The sequence below is a fragment of the Zea mays genome, chromosome 4 (genome assembly GCF_902167145.1).
Source record: "Zea mays cultivar B73 chromosome 4, Zm-B73-REFERENCE-NAM-5.0, whole genome shotgun sequence".
Classification (NCBI taxonomy): Eukaryota; Viridiplantae; Streptophyta; class Magnoliopsida; order Poales; family Poaceae; genus Zea; species Zea mays.
In genome coordinates, this window is record NC_050099.1 from 151,892,161 (window position 1) to 151,914,168 (window position 22,008).

A 22,008-nucleotide genomic window follows, 5' to 3' on the forward strand; every position below is an offset into this window, starting at 1 on the left:
TTGGGGGCCGGTGCGGCCACACCCTCTGTACCCCTCAGGTACGACCCTGTTAATGCAAATGGTCTTAGAAAATCTTTTATTATGTGATTAAAACATCTATTTTTTGGATAACCACTTAGCAAGAATTATGGAGAAAAAACGATCGATCTCTCTCATTCTCTAGTAACATTGCTTTGTAAAAAAGCGGTCAAACACCCTCCCGCCCACCACACGTTCCTAGAACTAAACTATTTTGCCATGGAGGAGGCGTAAATGAAAAATTAGAAGAAAAAATCTACAACTGTCAAGTTTTTCATACCGCCATTGTATAATTAAACTATTTCGAATTTCAAAGAGTATTTCAGATATACTTAATTATTTATTTTACTGATATATAAAATTTAGGTTCTAATTTATCTTATTTACTAAGATATAAAAAATTAGACTGTTTGTACCTTTTAACACAAAACGAATTAAAATTTAAATTTAATATATTAATGGAGTAAATAATAAATTTATAAAATATTATTTTTACAACTTCAATAATTTAATTACATGATTATTATAAAAGTGATTATAGTACAATTTTTATTAATACAAAATAAAAAATGTAAAAACACACATAAATTTATAATACTAACTATGTCCTAAAATATTTGTCACTCAGTTAATTTATTTTAAAATGCGATAAATAAAAAAAGCACGGCGACAGCAGTTGCCAGGCGATAATACAAACGGAGCAAGCTATCCGGCTAGGACTAGGCGTTTGGTACTTCGGTTCGGTTTCTCGGTTCTTCAAAAACTAGAACCGAAATAAAAAGATAAAGAAACCAGAACCGACTAGTTCGATTCTCGGTTCTTCGGTTTGGTTCCTCGGTTCTAACCGAACTGTACAATCACTCTAAAATTCTGAATAACGACAACTTTTATGAGAAATTTCAGCAACATCTTCCCACAAACAACCACAAGTGCACAATGACCATAATTTCATAGATAATACATGGATGATTAGAGGTTCAACATAAGTCGATAAAACAACATCCGAAGTTACAAACACATGTAACAAATTGAATCTAATACTTTTGGTTTTTCGGTTCTTTGGAGTGCAGAACCGAAAATATCTCATTTATTTTGGTTCTCAAAAGACCAGAACCGAATTTCATAACAGTTCCTTCGGTTCGATTAGTTCAGTTTCGGTTCTCGGTTATTTCGGTTCGGTTCCTCAGTTCCGGTTCTTTTTGCCCATGCCTATATCCGGCTATCCCTATCCGCCCACGCCCTCTCCCGTGCCTGCCGCAACCCCCATGCCCCATCCCCCTCCACCTGCCAAAATAAATCCATGCGCTCTCCAGCTCGGTGCTGCAATCCCATCAAAAGCTAGGGTTTCACGCCTCTCCCGACTTCACAGTTCACATTCCTCTCCTCCCCTTCCCACCTCCCCAACTCGGCCGCCGTAGACGCGGTGGCGCACGAACTGCCCTAGATTTGAGCGAGCCACCCTGCGAATCTTCACCTGACGCACAAAGTCTGTCAGAGACAGTGAAGAATTCGAACACGATCTTAAACATCGTTGATTAAGACCACACACAAACACATCTACCTGGCTTCCCCCCTATCAGTTGTTTTTGTGTGTTTTTTTTTGCTGTTTCGGACGATTCATAAGAACCGACCTGCAAGGCTTGCAGATCTACCTTGAGAACCAGGGCCCTTGTTTTGGACGTCCAGAACGAACCCTTGACCCTGCGGATCTGCTTGATCCGTTTTGGATCTGCTTGTTTTTTTGCTGGATCTGGAGAGAATGTTCAAGTCGATGGTTTATTACGTGAACACCTCAATCGGAGAGGTGGAGGTGTGGCCCAAGGGCGAGGCGAGCGCGGGCCTGACCATGGCGGCGTGGGCGCGAGAAATCCGCGTTGAACGCATTTCCCCGCCCAGCGAGCGGTGCCCTCCGCTGGCCGTCATGCACACCGTGGCCGTCGGCGCCCGATGCCTCGTCATGGAGTCCAGGCCGCCCGTTGTCGCCGACGTTGTGCCGCCTCTCGTCGTCATGCACACCGCTTGCCTCAGGGAGAACAAGGTATATACAGATTATTCCTGACATAAAAAGAGGTTCACATCCATCGTAAAAAAAGAGAGAATAATCAAAACACATGAAAGGACATACGAGATTTTACATGTCAGAAATTTTACATGATGGACGCTTTGATGGAAGGAATTTTTTAATTCTTATTACATGGACAAGCTTACCAGGACATAATTAGTTCTTACATAGGATTTGAATAATTCTGTAATTCTGTTAATCTTGCTTGAACGGTCACTGGACAAGGATTTTTGGCAGGATGTCAACGGTGGCTAAGAATGCACTGATATCTTTGAACTCATTCCTAACTCCACAATCAACCAAACTACAGAATTTTTAACTTCACTGAGGCTAGTTTGAAGGGCTTCAGAAACAGAGATTTAAGTTTCACAATTTGGATGTCTGAATGACATGTATTGGTGCTTTGGAACTGGGACACACATCTAATAGCTTGTGAAAATATGACATTTATGTGGTACTTGTGGACTTTGAATCACTGGATGTAGTGTTAGTTGAGATAACGTTGTACATCACACTAATATGATTTGAATTTTGATTCCTAATTTCTGATAATGAGCTGAACATTAAAACGTATAATATGGAATGCCTAGGTCTGTCACATGAAGTTGCTACCACTCAAGTGCTTCTCTATTAGGTTTGACTAAATATACAAACATGTGCAAATGTTTTTTTTCATGGCAATCCTGTAAGTCAAAGTCCCTTTGCTTTGGTATCGACATTTCCATATTCAATATTAAACTTTATCTGATTTTAGAATTCAGGATATGATGAAGTGATAGCCAATTCAGATTTTGCATTTTTTTGACCAAAGTTTTTTCCTTCAACTGGTTCTCCATGCCTTGATGTCCCATATCTTCTTAAATATCACCGAGAATTTAAGATCTGTAGCTCTGGCATCAAGTGTTAGAGCTAGAGATTTCAACATCCATCTTCACCTTCCACTTACTCTTTCATTTCCCTCATATTCTATTTGGAAACTACATTTATGGTTCTACACTGTATATATCACATTGAATGCTTTAATTCCTTGTGCTTTCAGACTGCGGTTGTTCCACTTGGAGATGAAGAGTTGCATTTAGTTGCGATGACATCCAGAAGAAACTTGACAAATCATGCATGTTTCTGGGGCTATAAATTGCCATTTGGTTTGTATAATTCTTGCTTGACCATGTTAAATCTTCGGTGCCTGGGTATTGTATTTGACCTTGATGAGACATTGATTGTCGCCAATACATCACGGTCTTTTGAGGACAGAATTGACGCACTTCAAAGAAAGCTGAGTAATGAGACTGATCCACAACGTAGGAATGGTATGCTATCAGAGATCAAGAGGTACCAGGATGATAAGTCCATCCTAAAGCAATATATAGAAGGTGATCAGGTCTATGATGATGGAAAAGTGTATAAAGCACAACCTGAGATTGTTCCACCATTGTCTGATAACCAGCAACCAATGACACGTCCAGTTATAAGATTACAAGATAAAAACATTATCCTGACAAGAATAAATCCTCTGGTATGTACTAAATTGCTTGAACTTGGTTTGGGCCTGTCCGTGTTAGCATTTCTTTACTGGCACACATATTTGTTATATGTTATAACTACACAGTACGCTGTTGCTTTATATTTGGATTTTCATAAGGTAAAGCAAAGCAAAAGCTCTTATATTCAAAACATTATCCTAAGGGAATGTCATTAAGTAGAAGTTCCTGAAGTCCTGGAGCAAAGCAAAAACTCTTAGATTCAAGGATGCCCAACAGCAATTATTCGAATTATTATTTTTTCTGTTAGACCAATGGATGAATGTATGAGCAAATATTCCATCCTTGTTTAGTAATAGCAATGATGGTTCAGGAATTTTGATTCTTTGTTGTTGCATGTAGTTTTCAACCTTGTTTGGATCTGATTTTGTTGCACAAAAATTGTCAATCAGCTATCTGATTTTGTTCTGCTTTCTGCAGATTAGGGATACCAGTGTGCTTGTATGTTTAAGGCCAGCCTGGGAGGATCTTCGCAGCTACTTAATTGCCAGAGGTCGCAAGCGTTTTGAGGTCTATGTGTGTACGATGGCTGAAAGAGACTATGCTTTAGAAATGTGGAGATTGCTTGATCCAGATTCAAGATTGATTAATTCTGTTCAACTCCATGATCGGATGGTGTGTGTAAAATCTGGTATGTAATTCATCTTGTTTTTGAACAAGTACAAAAAGAGCATTAGCCTAATGTGGCCTAAATGTTGTCATACTCAAAAGTTGACAAACTGTGAAAAATACAATTCAAATTTTTAGTTTCATTCTACTGAAATTAATGCCAAATTTCCTATTTATAGGTTTAAAAAAGTCCTTGCTAAATGTCTTCCATGATGGTTCTTGCCATCCTGGTATGGCATTAGTAATTGATGATCGCCTGAAAGTTTGGGATGAGAAGGATCAATTACGAGTTCATGTGGTTCCTGCATTTACTCCATATTATGCTCCTCAGGCGGAGGTGATGTTCATGGCCCGTATACCAATACAAATATATCATATTGTCACTAACAGGATTTCTCCTTTCCACCACCTAGGCAAATTGTTCTATCCCAGTTCTGTGTGTAGCCAGAAACGTTGCATGCAATGTTAGGGGTGGTTTCTTCAAGTAAGATTATCTTATTTTTAATCTGATTGTAGTGTCCATTTGTTTGCATTTTTTCTGTCTACTTCATATTTCTCTAGAGTCTAGACTGCTCTGCTCTCTGTAACTTATACCTCAGTAAAGTCTAGCCCACATGTTGACATAGAATTTCATGGCTCAATTGACAGAGACTTTGATGAAGGCCTCTTACCAAGGATTAGCAATGTTCACTATGAGGATGAAGTAAATGAGATATCTGCGCCAGATGTTGGCAATTATTTGATAACAGATGTAAATTTTGGAGAACTTGGTGCTTTCTGTGCTCACTTTTCACTAAGTAATAACAGTTCTTTTCATTTTTACAGGATGAAAATGTCGCATTAGTGAATGGGAATAGAGATTCATTGCCTTTTGATGGTATGGCAGATGCAGAGGTTGAGCGGAGAATGAAGGTTTGTGCTTTTTGATGACTTCTAGTAACACTCCATGGGTCCTATTAGCACAGTTTCTTGAAAAAAGGTTTCACTATACTAGTAAGAACAACGAGGTTATAAACTACAGTTAAGGTAACTGAGACTAAAGTTTCAGAAATTTTAGTTTTATCAGCACCTTATATTGTTGCAGCACAAATCACACGTCCATAGCAAATCGTGTTATAGAAAATTTCCACATTCAGTTAGACCTAGAATTCTTGCAGTGCATGAAAACTCGAACAAACTTCATTACGGTGTATTTATTCTATAACTAAACAGTGTAAATATCTATGAATTGATGAGTTTGATGTCTGTCATGAACAATTTTGTTTATTTGAAGTTTATGACAGTATGTTAGTTTTTCTGTGTGAGCGGCTGTCATTTTGGTAAGCATTTTATGCCCCCACTTTTTCGGACTTGTGCACCAGTTGTTCATATTCGTTGTAACTACTTTCAGGAAGCCAATGCTCAATCATTCCATCAAACAGCGGGAGACTTTGTCATGCCAGTAGCCCCTGCCCAGAATTTCGTTTCGACTTCAGTTGCATCATTAGCCCCACCTCTTGGCATGATGCCATCTCCATTTAGCCAGCCAGTTGCTCCACCAGGTTTTTCAGATTCACTGCAAGGTTCTCCAGCTAGAGAAGAGGGTGAAGTTCCAGAGTCTGAGTTGGATCCGGACACAAGGAGAAGGCTTCTTATATTACAGCATGGCCAAGACACAAGAGATCCTACATCTCCACTACCAGCAATACCACCCGTCCAAGTTCCAGTTCCTCCAGTGCAACCCCATGGGAATTGGTTTCCCACAGAGGATGGGATAAACCAAAGTAACCTGAATAGAGGCTCAGCAGGATTCACTGTAGAATCTGATTCTATTGTCTATGAGAAAAAGCAACCACCTCATCCTTCATTCTTTCATGGTGGGGATAGTCCTATGCCGTCTGATAGATTTGGCTATCAGAACCAGAGGTTTCCCTCTCAGGTACATGACTTCATTAGCTAAGTAGAGCCATGTAGACACTAGGTGACAACTGACAAGCATATGCTTGGTGCAGCTACCACACGAGGATCACCCCATGATGCAGAACCATGCACCTCCAAAATACAGATCCTTTTCTGGTATGTTTATCATTTTTATTTCTGCCTTAGGGCTGATTTGGTGACTAAGGAAATGGAGGGGATCCATGCCTCCCCCATGGATCCTCTCCATTTCTCTGGTCACCAAACCAGCACAGCACTTATAGTTTTATTGTTCACCTTGGGGCCACTTTCCATGCGTTCCCTTGCCATGTGTTGCCACTCATATTCTAGGTGCAGTCACAACCCCATTACAAATGCTTTGGTTATGATTAGAGACAAGCTAAATAAGATTTAATTTATTCCAAATTAGATAGAGAGAAGTTAGGTATAAGTTGGTCAGTAGTTGTTTGGTTTGTTCCATTAGATGAATGTTTTGGGCCTATCCATCAACTAGTAATTGTGATAATGCAACATGCTTTTCATATGTTATGAAAACTATAAAGGTCCCTTCCCCTCCTCTGGTCCCCTTGCTCACTCCTCACTCCTCACTCCTGTTCATATTGTGGGGCTCTCTTTTTCTTTAATTCTCCTACATACTGATGTTTTTGCAACACACGATTCAGCTTACTGGTCCTTCTGGCTTCGTAGAATATTTTTGCACAAACCTGTGCGTTATTGGTGAATAAGGTCCTCGTTCTGTTATTCATAGTTTAAGGAATTTCTTTCTATCAATTGTTTTAATGATCTTGAAGGGCGGGCCTGGTGCAGCGGTAGAGCCTACTGTCTGTAACCGGAAGGTCCCGGGTTCGAGCCCCAGCCTCTGCATATTATGCGGGTAAGGCTTGGCGCTTAAAGATACCCTTCCCCAGACCCCGCACAGTGCGGGAAGCCTACGGCACTGGGTACGCCCTTTAATTGTTTTAATGATCTTGCAGCTGTATGTGACCAGACATATCCACATGAGTTTGTGATGAGATAATGTGTTGCTGGTGAATAAATAATTATTTCACATGTGCTTTTACAAATGGTGGCACAATTATGAAATCGTGCAATTTGATAGTCAAGATTTTGCTTTTGTGAAGTGCAGCTTGGTGTACATATGGTGTTTTATAGGACGGTTATGCTTAACTTTGTTTATGTCATAAAGGTGAGGAACTAGCATCTTGGCATGTTCCCTCAAGCCAGAGAAACAACCAGATAGAATCAGGAAGACACTTTGCACAATATGCTGGGACCTCTGCTGGCATATTAGAGGGGATTGCTCTGAAATGTGGTTCTAAGGTACTGTGTACGTTCAATGCTAGTGGACCAGAAGACTTGTTTTTCTAGTCAATCTTGGTTGACGTTTCCTTTTATGTTTAGGTGGAGTACAAGTCAGCATTATGTGATACTGCAGAACTACAATTCTCTATTGAGGTAGACTAATTTCTTCAGATTAGCAATTTCATCAAACATGGAAGTCCAGAATAAGGAAGTTGTGGAAACATATGAATTTCAGAGGAGATTAATGAATCTGATCAAGAACTGAAAAATCTACTTTAGTATCTGATTTTCAGTTGACTATTTGATGGAAAACTTCTGCTGAATTGCATCTCTTTCAGGTTTGGATTGTTGGGGAAAAGGTCGGTGAAGGAATTGGTAGGACAAGGAGAGAAGCACAACGCCAAGCTGCAGAAATGTCTTTAAGAAACTTGGCCAGTAAGTTTGTGCTACTTCACCTTGTTAGACAACCTACTATACATGGCACATGCGCCCAGGCCACTGCCATGTATAGAGTTGTCTCAATATAGCAGGATAAGATATAGATTGATGGAGAAAGATTTGGGGAGAGGATTACTGGTCATGATCAATCATGATCCTTACCACTTAGGAAATTTCCTGTTGTCTCACCTTCTCCTCCCCTATATGGCTATTTGTATGTACATGTATTTTCTCTCAATCAATCAATCCATTATTCCTACCATCATCTAACATGGTAATCAGAGCCTAGATCCCTTTTTTCGCTTTCGCTTCTTGTCTGCCCTCTATGCAGCCGTCGCCACCCTTGGCCGCTGCCTCCCTAGGGTCGCCGCTGTCACCTCCGCCTCTCTAGGTCGCTGCCGCTGTCACCTAGGGCCGCCCGCCCCTCGGGCCGCCGCCGCCACCTCCGCCTGCTAGCTCCTTGAGGAGGGGTAGGCCGCTGTCGCCGACCTAGAACGGAAGACCGTCATCGCCAAACGCCTGCTACCGTCTTCCTCGACCTCAGACGCCTCCTACAAGGCGACTGTCATCACCAGTCTCCACGTCCAGGCTGCAACAATACCGAACTTTTGCCAATTGATGAATATCGTTCTGGAAGCTTCGTCGTCCAACTACGCTCGCTGGTGCGATCTCATGATGCTGGTCCTTACACCCTCGCCGACCACGTCGAGTCTGATGACGCCTTCCCCGACGACCCAGCCTAGACTCGGTTGGACGCCATCGTCCTCTGCTGGCTCACCAACACGATCTCTCCTGATCTCCAGGTGGTCGTTCGGGAACGTGGCCGCACCGCACGACACCTATGGCTCGGTCTTGAGAACCAAATTATAGGTAATTGTGAGACCCGTACTCTTCACATGGATGCTGCCTTCCACAACTTTGTTTAGGGCGACCTCTCCGTGAGCGAGTATTGTCGCAAGTTTAATGACATGGATGACACCCTAGCTGATTTGGGAACCCCATCGATGACCGAATTCTCGTCTTCAACATACTGCGAGGACTTAATCAACGCTTTGAGCATCTCTGTGCCATCATCCGCTGCTACTTGCCATTCCCAACCTTCTGCTGGAGGAAATCCAACTAGTTACTCTCGGTGCAGTGACGCCTCCGGCGACGCTCTACTCCAACAGTACGCCGTCGGGCCTGAAGCCACCATCCTCTATGCCGTCACTTTCTGGCATCAGCAACAATGCTGGTAGCACCAATTTCGGCAACGGCCGCAGTAAGCGGAATAATCACCGCAACTGTGACAACGACGGATGGAACAACCATTATGGCGATCGTGGCGGCTCCACCAACACCCCTGCCATGCCTCTTCCAGGTGCCAGAGGCACCGACGACAAGGGATCGACCCTATGGCCGACGTACTTCCACCCCTGCCAGAGGCACATCGCCATGTACTCTGGCTCGGTACCACCCGGTCAGCAGTGTCCGCAGGCCTTCATGGCCGTGCCCAGCTTCTACGTACGGCCCTCCCGGGCTTGCTCCTGGACAACAGCCCCTGTACCAGCAGGCTGCCCCTCTGTCGGCTCCTGTGCCTGCCTCAAACTGGGGGCCCTGAAACGACTCTAGCTGGGATTAGCAGTCCCTCGCCAACTTGTTCAGCACCGTGTCGCTTCAACCGCCCAATACCGTAGTGGATGATTGGGTCGCCAACTCTGGTACTTCACACCACACCACTCCATTAGCTGGTAAAATCTCCACCTTCCGTCCGTTGAACTCTGCTAATCATTCTTTGATCGTTGTTGGAAATGGTTCCACCCTCCAGGTTACCTCAGTAGGTGACTCAGTTATTCCTGGACCATTTTATCTTAGCATCATGTTGGTTCCTAATATTGTTCAAACTCTTTTGTTTGTTCGTCGATTTACCACTGATAATTTGTGTTTCATGGAGTTTGACTCTTTTGGTTTATTTGTAAAGGATCTTTCCACCAGGAACATGATCGTCAGGTCGAAGTCGAATAGCACCGGTCCTCTGTACACGTTGCGGCTGCCTGGATCTCTCACCCGCTGTCGTCCTCTGCCTTGCGCCATGTCTGCTGTTGCTGCTCTTCGTGTTTTGGCTGCTGTCGCTTCGTCTACTTGGCATTATCGCCTTGGCCATCCTGGCCTTAACGCAATATCTAGCTTGTCTAGGTCATCTTTTATTTCCTATACTAGCAATAAACACGAGTTTTGTCATGCTTGTCAGCTGGGCAAACATACCAGATTGCCATTTTATTCTTCGTCAAATCGTGCTGTTCATGCCTTTGACTTATTTGCATCTGGATCTTTGGACCTCTCCGATTGTGAGTGTGTCAGTTATGAGTACTACCTTGTCCTTCTAGATGATTTTACTCATTATCTTTGGAATTTTCCTTTGAAGCTTACATTTGACACTTTCACTACCTTGACCAATTTCTTTTCTTATGTTACTACTCAGTTCAGTTGCACTGTCAAAGCAATCCAATGCGACAATGGCCGTGAATTTGATAATTCATGTACCTGGACCTTTTTGCTCTACAAAGGCACCCATCTGTAGATGTCCTGTCCTTACACATCCTCTCAGAATGGTAAAGCCGAGCGTATTATTATTTCCATCAATAATGTCATTCGCTTGTTGCTTATCCAGACATCTCTTCCCGACAGTATTGGGCTAAGGGACTCCGCACTGCCACTTATGTGTTGAATCGCCTCCCACAAAGACGATCAACACTGCCTGTCCTCATGTCGCGTTGTTTGGTTCAGCACCTTCGTACAACCATTTGAATGTTTTCGGCTGCACATGTTATCCTAACACTGCTGCTACTGCTCCGCATAAGCTTGCCCCTCAATCCATCAGGTGTCTTCCTTGGCTACTCCGACCACAAAGGCTACCGGTGTCTTGATCTCTCTTCCAACCGCATGATTATCTCCTGTCATGTGGTCTTTGATGAGGACAACTTCCCGTTTGCTGCCTCATCCAATCTAACTAACCTAGATTTTTTATGATACAACACCTTCGTACAACCACCTAAATGTTTTCGGCTGCACATGTTATCCTAACACTGCTGCTACTGCTCCGCATAAGCTTGCCCCTCAATCCATCAGGTGTCTTCCTTGGCTACTCCGATCACAAAGGCTACCGGTGTCTTGATCTCTCTTCCAACCGCATGATTATCTCCTGTCATGTGGTCTTTGATGAGGACAACTTCCCGTTTGCTGCCTCATCCAATCTAACTAACCTAGATTTTTTATGATACAACTACCACCATGTCGGCTCTCTTGCCTGCGCTCGGGATACACCCCTAGGTCTGAGCACACTGTTGCGTTGCCTGCGCCGGTGATTCCTCCGGGATTTCTGCATCAGGTAGCACCACCACACCTGTCCGCGCCACGCGCGGCATCTCTGGCGTCACATGAGACTCCCGGGATCGCCATGACGGGTGCGCCATCTTCTGCGCCTAACGTGACGCTCTCTGCTGCTGCCTGCACGACTCCTGCATTGGCTGCCGCGCACGCATAGCCCCCGTCGGCTCACGTCTGGCCAACATCATCGATCTTCTACACGTGCCGACCACGTTCTCCAGCTGATCCAGCCTCTGTTCTTAAGGCGTCGCCTAGGCGCTCGGGCGGTGGTCTAACGCCTAGGTGCCTTGCTCGCCTACCTCGCCTAGGCGTCAAGGCGGTGCTCCAACGCCTTGGACCGCCCGCTTTAAAAACCATGGATCCAACACCATTGGATCACCACTGGACCCTGCTCTTGCAGCACCAGTACACCAGCCCCCTGGGGCTATCCGTTTGACACCCTCGGTGAACGATTATCTTATGGCCACGCCTGGCAAGGCCGAGTTTAGGTTGCCTCCTGACCTTGTCTTGACCACTGCTGCTCCACATACGACACCATCTCCGATTCCATCCTCGGTCCGGTCCGCGCTTGATGATCCACATTGGCGCGTGATCATGGAGGAAGAATATCCAGCCCTGATGAGCAACGGTACCTAGGAACTCGTTCCTTGGCTCCGTGGCTCCAACATCGTCACTAGCAAATAGATCTTCACGCATAAGTTTCTCTCTGACGTGACCTTTGATCGTTACAAGGCTTGTTGGGTTCTCCGAGGCTTCACCCAACGCCCTTGGTCGACTACGACGAGACTTTTAGGCCGGTTGTAAAACCGGCCATCGTACACACATTGCTCGCCCTGGCTATAGCTCGTGATTGGCCTATTCAACGGCTTGACGTGAAGAATGCCTTTCTGCACGGGACGCTCAGTGAGACCGTCTACTATAGTCGGCCTACGAGGTTCGCTGATCTTGTCCATCCAAACATGATTTGCCGCCTCCACAAGTCCTTGTACGGACTCAATCAGGCGCCTCGGGCTTGGTATAGTTGGTGCGCCACCTATCTGACATCATTATGATTTGTTGAAGCCAAGTCAGACACCTCGCTATTCATCTTCTGTTGCAGTTCAGACACGGTATATCTGTTGCTTTATGTTGATGACATCATTTTGACCACCTCTACTGCCGAACTCCGGCACCGCACTATTACTGCCGAGCTCCACTGCAGTGCGAATTTGCAATGGACCTTGGGCCGCTTCGCCATTTCCTTGGCATCGCTGTTGAGCGACGTTTTGATGGCCTATTTCTTCACCAGCGCACCTACACGCTTGACGTCATCAAGCGGCCCGCCATGGCTGATTGCATGCCGTGTACCACTCCGGTCGATCTTCAGGTGAAGCTTGCCGTCGATTCAGGGCCTCCGATCTAGGACGCCTCCCAGTTCTGTAGCATAGCTGGTGCTCTTCTGGTCCTGACGTTCACTCGGCCGGACATCACCTATATATATGTACATGTATTCCCTCTCAATCAATTAATAAATTATTCCTACCATCGTCTAACACACCTTATAGTATAACACTATATATGTCATTAGTGTCATGTGAACCAATTTTCTTTTTATCTCCATGTGAGCGCCTGTGTTATTTAGGTTAGCTAACCAAACCTATGACATCCTTCCCCTTTTTGGTGAGGCCATGAGGCTTGAAAACTTGCGTGGGACTAACACACTTCAGTTTTCATGGTGGTGATGTTCTGGCAACCAAGAAAATTTTGCTCATAATTTTGTTTTTGGTAGCATGCAGTGCCCTGCATAGTTTTTAAGGCATCGCCTAGGCGGTAAGGTGGTATAGTGAGGTAAGGTGTTGCCCTTGCCTTGCTCTGACACCTAAGGCGGGTGGGAGAAAGGGCTCGCACCGCCCGCGCCAGGGAGGGGAAGAAAACCGTGCCGTGTCGGGTAAGGTGTCGCCCGCGCGAGGGAGGGGAAGGCGGCCGCGCTGGCAGTCGACGGCCTAGAAGGTGAGCCTAGAGCAGAGTCCACCGTCACAGGCGATGAGAAAGAGGGGGAGGGAAGAGGAGAGGGGAGGGAGGATTGGCGCCACCCATGGCAGGGGAGCTGCCAGCGGCAAGCAGGGTGGCCGCCGACGGCGCAAAGGGAGCCTGGCGTCTAGGGGAGGGAATAACCGGATGAAAGGTGTTACCTGGGGAGTGGGGAGTGTTAACCTAATTTTGATGGGCTTGCTGTGCTGGTTGGTCTGGTAACATTTTTTTTCCTTTTCTGTGTCTTTTTTCTCTTCTTTATTGATACTTTTGCTCTAAACACTTTCTCAAATATCAATATTTTCTATTTTTAAATATATTTAAGGCGTGACCTCGCCTTACGCTTTACCACTTGGTAGTAAAAAGGGGATCGGTCACCTTACCTCGCCTTACCATCTTAAAAACTATGGTGCCCTGATGTTTGGTATTGAATTTTGTCCTAGAGCATCATGAAACATCTTGTAATATTTCATCCTGAGCATGTTCAGCAATAGTCACCTCATGCTGCTTGATAGTTCTAGTAACATGCTTGCCCATTTGTTTGAGCTTTAATTTCTTTGATGACAACCTCTTGGTTGAGGTGTAGAGCTTTGTTTTATTTGTGCATTGTTGGAACATTTCGTGCAATAGTCTGTTTTATTGATTTTGACATAGTAGATTTACTTGCAGATAAATACTTGTCATCTGATCCAAATAAGTTGTCTGATATGAAAGAAAATGATTTCAGTAGCAACAGAAATGTCTTTGGTTACTCTGGAAATACGAGGGATGATATGTTGCCACTTTCAAGTACTTCCGAGGAATCTCGCTTTATGAAAATGGAGAACAATAATTCCCGGAAAACAGGAAGTTCTGTTGCTGCTCTCAAAGAACTTGTAAGTCTAACTAGCTGTGTTGATCATTAGTAGTTTGACTTCATACTCTTTCATGAAACAGACCTTATGATACATGTAAAAACACACCGCAGTGCACTGTTGAGGGATATAACTTAGTTTTTCAAGCCTGTCCATCTTCAGCAGATGGTTTAGTTGGGAAAGAATCTTATGCTCAGGTACAAGTTGGTGGACAAATTCTAGGCAAAGGAGTTGGGTTAACATGGGAAGAGGCCAAGCTCCAGGTAATAAGCAGTCTAATACTAACTCAATTTATTTTCCTATTGTTACTTTAGTTTCCTTGCCTTAAGAAAATCTGGATTCATTTAGTAAACCCAGAGGATACCTATGTGGCTATGTTTGCGTTTAAATCAGCATCAAGGATGGTCATGCTTTGTTTTGTTTTCTTGTGTGAGTTTAAATTTTGATGATTAAACTGGGCTTATGTACTGTTTTCTTCAACGAGTATGTTTTGCTCAATGAGCCCTTGTTTCTTTTTTGTTGTTAAAAACTTCTATCCCCTCATGTTAGTCTCTTTGACTGCACGATGATTTGTCATGTAGATAATAATTTTGTTCCACCTAGAAATGAAGCAAGAAACTGGATTGCAGGAAGAGGAGGTTTGGGAGATGAACTCAAATAGTATTGATGAGGCAACAATGTACATATATATACCCAGCCTAGGGTTCCCCCTAACCTAAGGCTATGGCCAACATATCGTGAATATGGCCGTGCAAAACACTGTTTTGCACTGTAGACTACTCTGTTTACAGAATAGAGTTTGAAATGAGAGATATGAATGCGTAAGCTTCTGGAGTGATGGAGATAGCCTATCTTCAGCAACTTACTCATCCCCAATTCCCCATATCCTATTTCAAACTTCACTCTGTAAATACTAAATAGTACAATCCATAGTACAAAACGGTGTTTTACACAACCATATGCACGATCTGCTGACCATAGCATATTAGACTATACATGGGTTGGGCTTTAGGCCCATTATGCACACACAAACAACTATCTAACACTGCCCCCTTGTAATCAAAACTCCAGCCATGCCAGATGTTGAGACTGGACTGAAACTTCGAGAACACCGAAGATGAAAGGCCCTTGGGAAGATGTCGGCGAACTACTAGGTTGTCGGGACATGTAGGACATGAATGTCTTCAACAACAACGTGTCACAGACGAAGCGGAGATCGATCTCAACATGCTTCGTGCGCTGATGCTGGATGAGGTTGATGGAGAGGTAAACAACGTTGACGTTGTCACAGTAAACGACTGTGGTACTAGTGAGCAAGATGTGGAGCTCCTAGAGAAGTAGGCACAACCAGCTCGCCCTAGCCACACCATTAGCGACAGCCCAATACTCTGCCTCAGCACTGGAGCGGTAAACCACTGGTTGTCGCTTGGAGGACCAAGAGACGAGGTTGTCCCCATGGAACACCACATAGCTGGGGGTAGATCGGTGGGTGTTCGGGCACTCGACCCAGTCAACGTTGGTGTAGACGACCAGCTCGAGCATGGAGGAGCGTCGAAGAAGCCCATAGTCGACAGTACCCTGGAGGTAGTAGAAGATTTGCTTGACAACGTCAGGTGTGGCTCCCGGGGATCATGCATGTAGAGGTAGACTTGTTGAACCACATAGGCAATGTCGGGTTGGGTGAAGGTGAGGTACAAAAGAGCACCCACAAGACTCTGGTAGGACGTGGGGTCACTGACCGGGTCTCCATCACCAGAGACCTTGGCCTACGTGTCCTTCGAGGTCGCAGAGGGCTTGCAGTCTAACATGCTTGCCCACTCCAAAATATCTAGGGTGTACTAACGCTGTTGGAGGACCAGGCCATCTGGACAATGCTCATCATCAATCCCCAAAAAGTGGTGCAGAGGACCCAAATCTTTCATTGCAGACTCATGTTGAAGGGTTGCGATGGTCTTGTGCAGAAGGCTCAAAGAGGAGGTTTTGAGTACAATGTCATCAACATACAAGAGGTAAACAATGTCATTGCCACGCAGGTAGATGAATAGTGAGGTGTTCGACTTGGCTTCAACAAATTCTAGCGAACTTGCTGTACCAAGCTTCAGGAGTCTGCTTTAGACCATAGAGGGACTTGTTGAGCTTGCAGAATGTCAGGGTAAAGCAGAGTCAACAAACTCGGCTTGGCTCAGTAGATTGTCTCCGTAAGGTCCCATGGAGGAACACATTCTTGACATCCAGCTGGTGGATGGGCCAAGAATGAGAGGAGGCTAGTGAGAGAACAGTATGGTCGGTAGCATGCTTCACTACTGGGTTGAATGCCTCATCATAGTCGACCCTAGGGCGCTGAGTGTAGCCTTGGAGAACCTAGCGAGCTTTGTATCGATCTAGAGAAGCATCTTCTTTTCTCTTATGTGTTCAGATCCACTTGCCAATCACAACGTTCCCTCCCGAAGGATGTGGCACCAAGTCCTAGGTGTGGTTGGCAAGGAGGGCCTCATACTCTTCATCCATAGTGACACAAGTGAGGATTGGCGAAGGGCACTACGAACTAAAGATGATACGTGAGTGACCGACAGAGAGGTCATCGCGGAGAGGACAAGGCGGTCGACGTGGCCAAGAACCCCAACAACCCATCATGTTACCATCAAGTGGACGTGGCGGGGGTCGCGGTGAAGAAGAGGGGGTGGTACACCGTCGGCTCAGTCTGCGAGTGGGCGATGCACCTGCCCGCACACGTCGTTGGTAGACCTATAAAGGGTCGGCATAGCGAGGAGGGGCCGGTGTGTCCTAGGGCACCAATGACGATGACATGGTCGGAGGCGTTGTTGGTGATGAGGGCGGTAACACAGGTCCCACCGGCGGGTCAGCGGGGAGCGACAAGGCCGTAGGCGGGGACACCGAGACTGTCGATGGTCCGACGGGGGACGATTGGGCTACACCCGCTGTGGCTGGTAGTGGCACAACAATCTGGGGAGGGCTAGAGGTTCTAGTGGCTACAAGAGGCCTTGACGTCGCTGGTGTCGCCTCCGGAGGCAACATGTGGAAACCTCTGCAGGTGGGGAAGATAGAAGTGGCAGACCAGAGGGAGCCATGGGGCCATAAATGAGAAGGTCCAACCTGGTGGTGGAGTTGTAGGGGGCCGAAGGGGAATTCTGTCTCGTCAAAGGCGACATGACGAGAGATCAAACGAGGGTGAAGTAGAGGAAGCAGGATGCGGTGTAGAGCACACAAACAACCACATGGTGTACAGGGGCTGGGGCGACCACGACGCTAGTGGAGGTGTGCCACCCATAGAAGGTTCTGGCCACAGAGAGATGCGATTGGTCCATGGGTTGTAGAAGATGGCCAGGGAGTGTCCCCCTTGCCACTACCATGGCCACCCTTGCATCGGCGACGCCCACCATCGCTTGAACCTCCATCACCACCAGTGGTGGCATCTCCCCCTCCCGAAGAAGACGTAGGAGGGCGTAGAGTGCCGAATGCTTGAGGGACAGGTGGATGTGATGGGCCACACGAAGCAGGTGTGGAGGAAGCCATGCGAGAGGGCTACCCATCGGAGCTAGAGCTGTAGAGCGTTGTAGCAGGTGTCCCGCCTTAGTGACCTCCTCGAGGATAAGGTCGTTGCTGACCTTATTGAAGGAGGGGAACATGACTGGTTGAGTGATCCAGGTTCTAAGGTGGCCGTAACTCTCATTGAGGCCTCAGAGGAGGTTGAGGATGAGCGTACGATTGGAGACAAGCTCTTCAAGATCATGAAGTGAGTCTGCCATGCCATTCATTTGGTGGCAGTACTTGATGATAGAGATGTCGCCTTGGGCGAAAGTGCTGAAGGCAGTGTCGTGGTGAAGAGCATGAGCCTCTCGGTTGTTGGGGAACCGCTCCTTGATGGCAATCTAGGCCTGGTGAGTCGTACCACCCTGTTCGCGGACAACATCTTGGGCTCAATGGTCACCGTGTCGAGGATCTAGAAGAGGACGATGTTATCCATCCGATGCCAGGAGGGTATACCGGTATAGTAGATGATGCCATGTTGTTGAGGATGTGGTCATCGAGGGGGTAGCATTGTAGTGTGAGGACAAGGTCGCGCCAACGTGCGTAGGAGGAATTTGGGTTGAGGACGATGAGAACCAGAGACCTGATGTTCTAGACACTGTTCGCCTGGGCGTGGAGGTTGGCAACGACAACGGCCTTGTATGCCAAAGTGGGGGTCGACCGGCTCAGCAACCGGGTACTCTAGAGTTGGGTCAGGGACAATAGGAGTATAGGACCAACCAGGTAGCGTTCGGCTTCCGCAAACTCATGAGCGAGAGCGTTGGTGGAGGTTCACTCCTGCTTCCAGATGAGGGCCACCGCACGCTTGTGATCGCACGTCGCAGCCACCGCAGCCTTAGAAGCAACGAGTGCAGAGGCCAGGGTAGATTGAACAGAAGCCACCAACCGCGGTTGTAGGTGGCTGTGTCGGAGAGGCTGGGTTGGTGGTGGATGCAACCTAGGGTTTTCCCCCTAACCCTAATAGGCTATACATGGACTGGGCTCTAGGCCCATTACGCACACACAAATAACTCTCTAACATGGATTTATGACACAGCCGCAGCTGCCGTGGTAGTGTAGCGCCATGGGGGTGGTAGAGGGAGGCAACCAAGGATTGAGGATGATGGTCGTGGGAGTAGTTGAGAGAAAGCTAAACTGATGACAGTAAGAGTATATGACAAATCTGAAATCATGTTGGCATATGACACGATGCCAGTGGCAGGTGCTCAAGTTAAATGGCTTAGGAGAATCCAGGTGTCCTCACATGCATTTCCTTTTTTTTGAACCAAATCATCTTGATTTTTCAGAAAACCGATGTCTAAACTCTAAAGCATTGCATTTGTTGCAGTGCGGTAGATAATCATTTTAAAACTCGGTCGGGGAGGGAAAGACCGCCCTCCCTGTATTATATTAAGAAGAGACCGAAACATGGTTCCGATCGAGAAAACTCCCGAACCCTTGCCCCCCATCACTAACGGGCCGATCAACTGCCCACTCTGCAAGCAACGGCCTAGCCAGAGGGTGGCACACAGGATATCGATCCCCGAGAGGGTGGGGCACAACGAGGGGATTTTTTAACCAAGCCCGAAATTTGCCCCCGAGGGGGATTGAATCCGGGACCTAGAGGTGCTACTCGGAAGCCTTAACCATTACGCTAGAGGCCCTTTCGCCTAGATAATCATTTTAATTCAAGATTTTGAGCTGTGACTAATAAACAAAGCGTGCATAAATGGAACTTTTAAAATGCAATGGGCTTTTCTTGATTGGGGTTTGCTTTAGTCGATATTTTCCCGACTTCAATTTTCACATGGTTTTGTATTTTGTAGGCTGCTGCTGAGGCTCTTGGAACTTTAAGATCCATGCTAGGTCAACTTGGTCATAAACGATCTGGCTCTCCAAGGTGATTATTTGTTGTCCTTTGGTGCTGCATTACTGCAACTTCTTTGTATATATGAAAAACCACCTTACGTGCTGAAGAGCAATTCTATTAAATGAAACCGCAAGCTGGTTCTTCTCCCCCCCCCCCCCCCCCCCCCCCCACCCCAAAGTATGAGTTGTAGGTCCACTTTTATAATGTTGCTATGAATCGTGTGCTTTTTGATAGGGTTTTGACTCTTGACTAAACTATTTCTCAGTACTATTGTGGGTTACGCTTTAAGAGGTGACCAAGGAAAAGTTATATGCCTTAGGGCTTGTTCGTTTCACCCTTAACACATGTGGATTGAGTGGTATGGAGTCGGTTTAAATCTATAGTAAGTCAAAATCCATTTCAATCCATTCCGCATAGAATTGGAGTAACCGAACAAGACATTTCATGTTCCAGACACCATTCAGAATTTTTTTGCAGCTTTTGGTATGTCTATCCATGTGTGGACTAGATTCCCATCAAAGTATTTTATGTTTATAGCTTATATTTCATATTATTTGAATGACTAATTCTTGTTTACTCCAGGTCATTGGCACCAAATTTTAACAAGCGGTTCAAGCCAGATTTTCCAAGGACCGTACAAAGAGTTCCTTACGGAACATATTCTAGGATCGAAGGTCATGTTCCTTAAGAGGTCTGCATAAATGATGTGCCTGGGCGCTAAACTTCAAAACTGGATGAAGCTTTGAACTGTCAGGTCTTCACACATTGAATGCAAGCCGTAGATTCCTGGCTTATAGTTGGCTTCCAAGGCTCTCACAAGCTGCCACTGGCTGAGAGTACCGACGAATATAAAATACGTACTTCATTTAAGTAAGCGCCAAGAGATTGAAGGATTAATGGTGGCCATAACTTTATGCAGAATTTCATTGCCATGATCTTACCAGTCACAAGTGTTACCCCATGTTGTCAACTTGGCATAATCGTTGACCTGGAAGTTTAACGGTTGAACCAGGGACCGGCATGCAGCTCCATTTCTTTTTTGGTGTGTGTCCATGGATCAAAGAGCAGCGCCGTGGTTGGGCATTTTTACCCTTCCTTTGGTTTAGGTGAAAGTTGGACCTCTGTAGCTCGGAGTCTTAGCAGGTAGCCAGTTTTTATTTCTGATAAGTTTTTAGGCAAGTTGTAAGTTGTAGCACAAAATCGATCACTTGATAGTATTAACATTGCATTGATGTAGACATGTAGTCATCTTTGTAGCTGTACTCTAGGCAAGCAACACGAATCCAGTGGCTTACATCATTCATTTGTATGCTGTAGTCATCTTGTAATATATGGCCCATTTCTTTGCAAGGCTGGAAATTTGCCTCTCTAAGGGCCAGTTTAAGAGTCCAAAAACCGGAGGGAACTGGAGGGGTTAAAACCCACTTTTTTTATTCAAGGGTATTAGCTTCTCCAATCTCCTCCGATTTTTGGACTTCTAAACTGTGGCTAGTTTGGAAACTCTATTCTTCCAAAGGATTCCTATTTTTCTAAGAAAAAAATAAAGTAATTTCTCTTCGAAAAATAAAAATCCTGTGGTTTCCAAATTATCCGTAATTCTTTCTTCCCCTCAATCTCATTGTGCACCGACTAGTCACATGTAGCTTAATCAGTGAATTGAGTGCTTACATCAACTAACATTGGAGAGCTCAAGTTTCCAGCGAGCATGTAGGCTCAAACTAAGCGGTTGTTTTTCAGTCCAATATATTTCGTGCAAAAACAATTGTATCGACCTTTCTATGCCTACGTGGTTATTTGGGCTGTCTGACCTGGCACGGTCCAGGCCGGTCCTGGCCCGATCGAGCTGGGCCTATGCTATGTCCCTGATTCTTTCGGCTTTTCGCAGTTTTCTGGCCACCAAAAGCTGCTGCGGATTATCAAACATTTAGCTTTTCAACCAGCTTCTATAAAATTTGTTTGGGTAAAAACCATTCAAAATCAACATAAATATATAATCGGTTGAGTCGTCGCAATAGTAGTAATCCGTCACTTTATAGATCCTGAGCCCCATGGACAACTTTATCTTCTTCCGCACGTAATTCTAATGATACTCAGATTCTCTACACAGCCAGATTCTCCCCATATCTGATTCTCGGAAAAGCTGGTCAGAAAAAAGCTGAACTAAATAGGCCCATATGTCTCTTACCTAGGTCTCTTTTTAGCTCTGGTCCGTTTAAATTTGTAATTATGGACATTTTGATAATTTTTTGTTGTTTTGTTATTGATGAAAATGGGACGAAAACATTATAGGTGTCTGTAACACCCTGAATTTGGGGGTATAAAATTTCTTTCTTATAATCATCCAAATTCAGGTGTTACTCTTCTCTATCTCACTTCAGTTTCTCTCTCTAGTTTCCCCTCTCTCTTTCTCTTTTAATTAGAGTTAGTTGTATTAGTGAAGGATTATTTATTTTATTTTGCCCAAAACATATGAGTCATGGAATGTTGCATCAT

General features: G+C 45.3%; 1 protein-coding gene across 4 annotated transcripts; it reads left to right on the forward strand.

Moving 5' to 3' along the window:
• Positions 1 to 1,263: 1,263 nt before the first annotated feature.
• LOC100383723 (uncharacterized) lies at positions 1,264 to 20,865 on the forward strand. 4 transcript variants are annotated; one of them, XR_002268640.3, is made up of 16 exons: positions 1,264 to 2,056; positions 3,120 to 3,596; positions 4,042 to 4,252; positions 4,410 to 4,567; positions 4,644 to 4,714; positions 4,879 to 4,981; positions 5,056 to 5,142; positions 5,621 to 6,148; positions 6,222 to 6,285; positions 7,334 to 7,467; positions 7,549 to 7,602; positions 7,788 to 7,884; positions 13,991 to 14,138; positions 14,231 to 14,380; positions 19,472 to 19,545; positions 20,098 to 20,865. XR_002268640.3 is itself a non-coding variant. In XM_020551689.2 (16 exons), exons 1-16 carry the CDS (start codon positions 1,778 to 1,780, stop codon positions 20,201 to 20,203), a joined length of 2,715 nt encoding a protein of 904 aa, XP_020407278.1. In that variant the 5' UTR covers positions 1,264 to 1,777; the 3' UTR covers positions 20,204 to 20,865. The 4 variants fall into 4 exon arrangements, 2 of the variants coding, with proteins under 2 accessions (XP_020407278.1, NP_001308561.1); XM_020551689.2 differs by having other exon boundaries at positions 13,933 to 14,138; positions 14,315 to 14,380; NM_001321632.1 differs by having other exon boundaries at positions 1,276 to 2,056; positions 13,933 to 14,138; positions 20,098 to 20,747.
• Positions 20,866 to 22,008: the final 1,143 nt, after the last annotated feature.